Here is a 9,297-nt window from a genome sequence, read left to right as displayed (position 1 = left end):
CCGGGAGTTTTCTTAAATCTTAAGTATCAAATCCAGATGAATCTCTCCATGTCAAAGATAAATCTGTTGCCGCATTGTGGTGCATGCCAGTTTATGAACCTGTGTTTCAACTGATAGGCACTGAGCTGTGAAAAGGCTGTGCGTGAAATGATCAAGGGATTAATCTGGTCTTTTGACTTGGTGGTGGGTGGGGAGTCAACTGTAATAAAGTAAGTGGTGAAAAATAAATGTAAGCAGTCCAGGTGGGAAAAGAGGACAGTCTAATCTAAGAAAGGATCTTCTAGAACAAGAAGACAAGAACAGATAATACAGTCAGTTGTAGGGTTACCAATTGTAGACAAGTTGCTGATTAGATGGAAGGGTTCCGTGGAGAGTGAGGTGTGAAAACTAACTCAGACTTGGTAAGTCTGTCTTATTGGATATCAGTAATAGAAAAAATAGATTCAACTGGGTGGTGGAGGGAAAGAAAGAGGAGGAGGAAAAAAAGAGACAGCTGTTTCAAACTTGCTAAGTCTGAAGTGCTCATGTACTCTCACATAGAAATTCTCAGCAAGCAGAAGAAAACATAGGCTTAGAGTTTTGGAGACAGTCAAGACTTTGGTGATTATTCACATGAAGGTCACAATTGAAGCTATTGATATGTAAATACATGTGAACATAAAGGAAAAAGGGGAAGATTCATGTCCAGGAAGGAAGAGAGCTGGCTAAGGAGAAAACCAAGTCAGACAAATAGCAGATAGTGAAGAAGACATAAAAGGAGCCACAGAGCAGGGAACAAAATCTCGTGCAGCATCTCAAAGGCCAAGAGGAAAAAGAGTTTTAGGAAGATGTGTGGGGAAACAATTATGGGTGACGTTGATTTTCCTGTTTTAAAACCTTCTTCCAAAATCAGGTATTACTTTTTGTAAAGTATTTTAATCAGATTTTTTGAAGAAATCATTCTCTATTAAGAGGGGCAAATTTTATAGAAACATAGGAAAATGGGGGCTGAGGATATCACACTTAGGGATCAGGAGCTCTAAAGGATGTCCTTTAGGAACACATTTCAACAGAAAGGGCATCAGAAGAGTGTGTCTGTGGAGGAGGGGTGGGGAGGAGCAGGGGGAGGGGACTCTTAGCAAGTGACTAACAAGCAGGTTGATCACTTGAGGCAATAAGAGCATGGAGGGGATTTACTTTATTTTTTTAGGGATGAGAGTAAGGGGCACATTTAATGAAGAAGGGAAGAACAATAAAGAGGAAAAGGTTGAAGATGGGTAGAGTGGGAATTCTTGATCGAGCAGGAAATGGAAAGGAGGCTACGAGAGTGTGAACATTAGCCTTGAAAAGTGAAAAACAGGGACCTGTCTTCTCATACAGACAGGAAAGGGAGGAAAAACAGGAAATGAGGCTGAGAAATTTTAAAGCAAACAGAGGGACATTGAGGGATCTCAGTTTGAATGGTTCAAAAGATCACTGATCTTAAGGAGAGTTTGAGAAGACCTGTGGAAAGCAGAAAAGCATGTCTACATGCTTCACCAACCCAAGCCAGGAGTTTCTTAAGTCTGTATCAGATACAGATGAATCTCTCCATGTCAAAAGTTTTAGTAGATCCCAAGAGATGGTAGATCCCAAGGAAATGGCAACCCACTCCAGTGTTCTTGCCTGGAGAATCCCAGGGACGGGGGAGCCTGGTGGGCTGCCGTCTATGGGGTCGCACAGAGTTGGACACGACTGAATCGACTTGGCAGCGAGAGATGGTAAAGCGTCTGCCTACAATGTGGGAGACCCAGTTCAATCCCTGGGCTGGGAAGATTCTCTGGAGAAGGCAATGGCAACCCACTCCAGTACTCTTGCCTGGAAAATCCCATGGGCAGAGGATCGTAGTAGGCTACAGTCCATGGGGTCGCAAAGAGTCGGACACGACTGAGCGACTTCATTTCTTCACTTCACTAACAGCAACATAAAAGAAGTCACATCTGGCTCATGAGCCTTATCATTTATGGATCAGTCTAACCAGTTGGACTATAATAGAGAACATAAGCAATATATAAATTGTAAACTCCCAGCATTCAGGAGTCCTCAAAAGGTAATCTGCAAATATACAAATCCCAGGTAACACACACAGCTGCACACACGCACAAATTACACCATGCTCTGTAAAGGGAGTTCAGACACCAGGAACTCTCGCATGAAAGGAAAGAGGATTTCATTGCAGTAGATGGCTAGAAATCAGTTAAGGCTGAGAAAGGAAACATGGTTTTACAGGATGAAGTCAGAGGAAAATTGATGTTCCAAAAATCTTCTCCAGTCTGATTTAACAGATAAAAAATGAATCATGTGTCAGGATCCTTGCATTCAGTTTCCAGGAGGATAATTTTAAACACCAATAGTTTAGTCACAGGGAAATACAAGTTTCCTGCTTCTTTGGCCACATCAGGTCCCACAGGGAACATTAACTATATCAGCTACAGCCTTGCTAGTATTGATGCAAGTCAGTGGTGCTGGGCCACTACTTCAGTACCTTCTATTTCATCTTTAATCCTATTTCACTGAAGTTATTCTTCTAATATTGAAACACAGCAAAGAAGGAAAGAGAATTAAATGTGATTAAATGTGGCAAAGAAATTTAAAGAAGCAACATCCCATTCCATCCAAGAAGGCCTCCTGCAGTAGAATCTGAGGCTTTTCATCAATTACAATTCAAGATGCCCCATGTGCTGAGGAGCAGCCCCTCCCTAGCAGAGCTCTCAGCCTGCGGTTACTCAAGAGAAGAATAAGGGGGTGGATTGCTGTACCCAGATAAATCACAGTCTGCCATATCCAGAACCAGAATTCCCCAAAAGGAAACATACCTGAGGCAGTGAGAACCAGTGACAGAAAAGAGGAAGTGAAGAAGATAGCAAAGGAGATAAAAGCCAAGAGAGCCTTGATGTGTGCCTGGGCGCTGGAACTGTGAAAGCCTGAGATGGAGAAGAAGACCTTCTTGGTGTGTCTTCCCAGAGATGTAATGAGCAAAACTGTGCCCACAATAAAGATAACAGTAGGGACGGTCCAGGTAACAATTCTCAAAGGGAAGAGGCAGAACCTCTCATATGTTCTCACAGCATTCCTAGTGACATTCCAAGGTTGCAGACCCTTCTTTAAATAGTTCTGATACATTCTATGGTTGCCTATGAAAAATAGAATGGTGGTAAAGGTAGAGAACCCCAGAGAGCTGAGTAGCATCCAAGGAACCAACCCAGATACATTCCGCTTTAGCCAGAGGAAGACGGGGTGGGTGAAGGTGGCAATTTTCACACAGTAGAAGACACTGAGCCAGGTGGAGAACCACAGTGTTGCAGAGTTCCAGAAGTCCCACTGAACGGCCAGGAGCTGGAACACGGGGTTGTATGGGAAGGCCGTGGGATTCAGGAAAATGTAAATGTTCTTACTAATCACCACCCATTGCAGACAGAAGCGAGAGGCCCCCAGGCTGACCAATAACTTATCGCAAGGCAACAACGTTCTCTGCAGCAGCCACTCGCTGCCCAGTGCCATGATGATTAAGCCATTACCTACCAATGCCACCAGGAACAAAAGGAATAAAATAATAATGCAGACAAGGGCTGTCTTATCAACCAACTGAGGTCCAGGAACCATGTCCCCTCCGCTCATCTCTCCTGCAGACTTCAAGGTCTCTTCCTGTAGGGCAGTTCTGGAAGGTCCTGGATAATATTGGCCCTTCCAGCTGCCCCAGTACAGAGGATAAAGTCGAGGATGTGGGCTATCTGAGGAGGGTGAAGAGGTATTTTCTTCTCAGAATAGATGCAAATATCATTAAGGCTCAGTTTCAGAAGTCTCCCTGCCTGTCCATGAATTTGCCTGTCCTTCCTCTGCCTGCTTTCTGCCCGTGTAAACACTGGCATGGATACTATATCAGGTCCTTGCATTTAGCATCCCTCAAGTGGAAACTTACACCTCTCTAAGCTGACACCTAAGACATGACCACACACCTGCTGGGCGCTCCATGAGGAAATCTGGTGAGCACACCCCCACCTGACAGTCGGAGCTCATATCTGTGGTTGGTTGGTGTGTTCTGGGCACTGTTCTAAGTGATCTTTGTTGTGCTTAGTCTCACAATGACCCTATGAAGCAGGTGACTTTAGAAAACTCCTTTGACAGGCATAAAACTGAGCAACACTTCTACTTAGGCTAACTCAAATCCTATTACTTGTGGGGACCATTATTATCAAATAGAACACAGGAGACAATTATACATAATAAAGGATTTCCTAGGTGCTGCTAGTGGTGAAGAATCTGCCTGCCAATGCAGGAGATGCAAGAGATGCATGTTCAATGCCTGGGTCAGGAAAATCCCCTGGGGTAGAAAATGGCAACCCATTCCAGTGTTCTTGCTTGAAAAATTTCATGGACAGAGGAGACCTGCGGGTTACAGTCCATGGGGTCACAAAGAGTCGGACATGACTGAGCACACAAGGCACATGCAAGTGAATTTTTTAACCATATTTTATTAGTGACCTTCAAAGGGCATTTCTGGGCTTCCCTGTGGCTCAGCTGGTAAAGAATTCTCTTGCAATGCAGGAGACCTGGGTTCAATCCCTGGGTTGGGAAGATCCCCTGGAGAAGGGAAAGGTAACCCACTTCAGCATTCTGGCCTGGAGAATTCCATGGACTGTATAGTCCATGGAGTCGCAAAGAGTTGGACATGACTGAACAACTTTCACTTTAGGGATTTCCTGGTGGCTCAGACGGTAGAGTCTGACTGCAAAGTGGGAGACCCGAGTTCAATCCCTGAGTTGGGAAGATCCCCTGGAGAAGGAAATGGCAGTCCACTCCAGTATTCTTGCCTGGAAAATCCCATGAATGGAGGAGCCTGGCGGGCTACAGTCAATAAGGTCGCAAAGAATCAGACATGACTGAGAGACTTGACTTTCATTTTCAAAGGGCATTTCATGTAGGAAACCCTCTATGACAGCTATAACACCAACGTGCTATGGTAAGAAGAACCCTGGGCTAGGATCAAGGCAGGTGTTAGTCATAGAGACATCCATCACTGTGAGTTACTGGCTATGTCAGTAGGTTGCTCTGTGCCTCAGTTTCTTCATCTGTAAGATGTGAAAAGTATCATCTTTTGTAATGCACAGGATAAGACTAGATTCTAAGACTAGAATCTCAGTTTTCAGAGTAAAAGAAGACTTAAATAATTTAATGATGAAATAAATGAAGCCTCAAGTTATAGATTAAAACTCTCTCCTAAAGTCACAGTTAAATGGAGGAAAGACCAAGACCCAAGCTGATTCCATGACCAGAAATCCTTGCATAGTTAGCAGGACATCTTGTACTCCTATCTTCTTCCTCCACAGATGAAGTCAGAAGACCAAGTTTTGAGTCTTGTCACAGTCACTATTTGGTGTAATTGTTCTGCAGTTTGTAAGTCATCTGCTCGGTGGCTCTATGGTGAGGTTAATGGTGACCTCCTCCAAGAGGCTTATGCCACAGGCTATGTGTCTCAGGTCTGCTTCACCCAGAGCCCTGCCCCTGCGACAGGCCACTGTGCCACTGCAGAAGAGTGGAGAAGTAACTCCAAGAAGAATGAAGAGACAAAGCCAAAGCACCCAGATGTGGATGTGACTGGTGATGGAAGTAAAGTCCGATGTTATAAAGAGCAATATTGCATAGGAACATGGAATGTTAGGTCCATGAATCAAGGCAAATTGAAAGTGGTCAAACAGGAGATGGCAAGAGTGAACATCAACATTTTAGGAATCAGTGAACTAAAATGGACTTGAATGGGAGAATTAAATTCAGATGACCATTATATCTACTACTGTGGGCAAGAATCCCTTACAAGAGATGGAGTAGCCATTAGAGTCAACAAGAGTCCAAAATGCAGTACTTGGGTGCAATCTCAAAAATGAGAGAATGAGCTCTGTTCATTTCCAAGGCAAATCACTCATTATCACAGTAATCCAAGTCTATGCCCCAACCAGTAATGCTGAAGAAGCTGAAGTTGAACAGTTCTATGAAAATCTACAAGACCTTCTAGAATTAATACCCCAAAAAGATGTCCTTTTCATCACAGAGGACTAGAATGCAAAAGTAGGAAGCCAGTAGATACCTGGAGTAACAGGCAAATTTGGCCTTGGAGTACAAAATGAAGCAGGGCAAAGGCTAAGAGAGTTTTGCCAAGAGAATGCACTGGTCATAGCAAACACCTTCTTCCAACAACACAAGAGAAGACTCTATACATGGACATCACCAGATGGTCAATACTGAATCAGATTGATTATATTCTTTGCAGCCAAAAATCAAGAAGCTCTATACAGTCAGCAAAAATGAGACCAGGAGCTAACTGTGGCTCAGATCATGAACTCCTTATTGCCAAATTCAGACTTAAATTGAAAAAAGTAGGGGAAATCACTAGACCATTCAGGTACGACCTAAATCAAATCCCGTACGATTATACAGTGGAAGTGAGAAATAGATTTAAGGGATTAGATCTGATAGGTAGAGTGCCTGAAGAACTATGGACAGAGGTTCGTGACATTGTACAAGAGACAGTGATCAAGACCATCCTCAAACAAAAGAAACGCAAGAAGGCAAAATGGCTGTCTGAAAAGCCCTTATAAATAGCTGTGAAAAGAAGAGAAGCTAAAGGCAAAGGAGAAAAGTAAAGATATACCCATCTGAATGCAGAATTCCAAAGAGTAGCAAGGAGACATAAGAAAGCCTTCCTCAGTGATCAATGCAAAGAAATAGAGGAAAACAATAGAATGGGAAAGACTAGAGATCTCTTCAAGAAAATTAGAGATACCAAGGGAACATTTCATGCAAAGATGGGCACAATAAAGGACAGAAATGGTATAGACCTAAAGAGATGCAGAAGATATTAAGAAGAGGTGGCAAGAATACACAGAAGAACTATAAAAAAATATCTTCATGACCCAGATAATCACAATGGGGTGATCACTCACCTAGAGCCAGACATCCTGGAATGCGAAGTCAAGTAGGCCTTAGGAGGCATCACTACAAACAAACCTAGTGGAGATGATGGAATTCCAGTTGAGCTATTTCAAATCCTAAAAGATGATGTTGTGAAAGTGCTGAACTCAATATGCCACCAAATTTGGAAAACTCAGCAGTGGCCACAGGACTGGAAAAGGTCAGCTTTCATTCCAATCCCAAAGAAAGGCAATGCCAAAGAATGCGCAAACTACCCTACAATTGCACTCATCTCACATGCTAGTAAAGTAATGCTCAAAATTCTCCAAACCAGGCCTCAACAGTACATGAACTGTGAAATTCCAGATGTTCAAGCTGGATTTAGAAAAGGCAGAGGAACCAGAGATCAAATTGCCAACATCCACTGGATCATCAAAAAAGCAAGAGAGTTCCAGAAAAACACCTACTTCTGCTTTATTGACTATGCCAAAGCCTTTGACTGTGTGGATCACAACAAACTGTGGGAAATTCTTAAAGATATGAGCATACCAGACACCTGACCTGTCTCCTGAGAAATCTGTACACAGGTCAAGAAGCAACAGTTAGAACCAGACATGGAACAACAGACTGGTTCCAAATTGGGAGTACATCAAGCCTGTATATTGTCACCCTGCTTATTTAATTTATATGCAGAGTATATCATGAGAAATGCTGGGCTGGATGAGGCACAAGCTGGAATCAAGATTGCTGGAAATCTTGTAACCTCAGATATGCAGATGACACCACCCTTATGGCAGAAAGCAAAAAAGAACTAAAGACTTTTAACTTTTACTTTTTTTTTTAATTTTTAACTTTAACTTTTTAAATTTTACTTTATTTTATAATATAAATTTATTTATTTTAATTGGAGGCTAATTACTTACAATATTGTATTGGTTTTGCCATACATCAACATGAGTCCACCACAGGTGTACACGTGTCCCCCATTCTGAAACCCCCTCCCACCTCCCTCCCCGTACCATGCCTCTGGGTAATCCCAGTGCACCAGCCCCAGGCATCCTGTATCCTGCATTGAACCTGGACTGGCGATTTGTTTCATATATGATATTATACATGTTTCAATGCCATTCTCCCAAATCATCCCACCCTCTCCCACAGAGTCCAAAAGAGTGTTCTATACATCTGTGTCTCTTTTGCTGTCTCGCATACAGAACCTCTTGATGAAAGTGAAAGAGGAGAGTGAAAAAGCTGTCTTAAAACTCAATATTCAGAAAACTAAGATCATCGCATCTGGTCCTATCACTTCATGCCAAATAGATGGGGAAACAATGGAAATAGTAACAGATTTTATTTTCTTGGGCTCCAAAATCACTGCAGATGGTGACTGCAGCCAAGAAATTAAAAGACGCTTGCTCCTTGGAAAAGCTATGACCAACCTAGACAGCATATAGAAAAGCAGAGACATAACTTTGCCAACAAAGGTCCGACTAGTCAAAGCTATGGTTTTTCCAGTAGTCATGTATTGATGTGAGAGTTGGACCATAAAGAAAGCTGAGCACCAAAGAACGGATGCTTTTGAACTGTGGTGTTGGAGAAGATTCTTGAGAGTCCCTTGGACTGCAAGGAGATCCAACCAGTCCATGCTAAAGGAAATCAGTCCTGAATATTCATTGGAATGACTAATGCTGAAGCTGAAACTCCAACACTTTGGCAACCTGATGCAAAGAACTGACTCCTTGGAAAAGACCCTGATGCTGGGAAAGACTGAAGGCCGGAGGTGAAGGGGACGACAGAGGGTAAGATGATTGGATGGCATCACCGACTCAATGGAAGAGGGTTTGAGCAAGCTCTGGGAGTTGTTGATGGACAGGGAAGCCTGGCATGCTGCAGTCCATGGAGTCGCAAAGAGTGGGACATGACTTAGCGACTGAACTGAACTGAACTGAACAGTTACCATCTATGGATCTTTGGACCAGTCATTTAATCTCTCTGAACCCTTATTTCTTCACCTGTAAAATATGGATCACAAATAAACATGAATATATTATATGCATATATAAAGATGTGTATATGTAAACTATAAACCTCTACACATTCATAAGAAATAAGTAAGGTGATGATGACATTGTTATTATAATGACCTCCATCCTGTGGTGGGACAAGTAGTCCTAGAAGAATTCAGGAAAGCATCAGGGGTGCAACAGAGGTCCAAGCCACCAAATATTGGACATCTACTTTAATTAGAGATAGGTGGAGTAAGCAAAAGCCACATTTTCAATAGGAATGACATCCAAAGAATAAAAAAAAAAAAGCAATCAGGTGAGTGCTTTCATACTCAGGTGAGTGTAAGCAGGTTAATATGTCACAGGAAGT

General features: G+C 42.6%; 1 protein-coding gene across 1 annotated transcript; it reads right to left on the bottom strand.

Annotated features, from left to right (window-relative positions):
- Nucleotides 1–2,682: 2,682 nt before the first annotated feature.
- LOC104992121 (taste receptor type 2 member 60) lies at nucleotides 2,683–3,636 on the bottom strand. The gene has a single exon (XM_010844871.1). It carries the CDS (start codon nucleotides 3,634–3,636, stop codon nucleotides 2,683–2,685), a length of 954 nt encoding a protein of 317 aa, XP_010843173.1.
- Nucleotides 3,637–9,297: the final 5,661 nt, after the last annotated feature.

The sequence above is a fragment of the Bison bison genome, unplaced genomic scaffold, assembly GCF_000754665.1.
Source record: "Bison bison bison isolate TAMUID 2011002044 unplaced genomic scaffold, Bison_UMD1.0 scf7180017864211, whole genome shotgun sequence".
NCBI lineage: Eukaryota > Metazoa > Chordata > Mammalia > Artiodactyla > Bovidae > Bison > Bison bison.
This window is presented reverse-complemented; position numbering and strand designations above follow the sequence as displayed.

Bases quoted from the DNA above. Each gene is read 5' to 3' on its own strand.
- LOC104992121 (XM_010844871.1), bottom strand. From the start codon at position 3,636: ATGAGCGGAGGGGACATGGTTCCTGGACCTCAGTTGGTTGATAAGACA.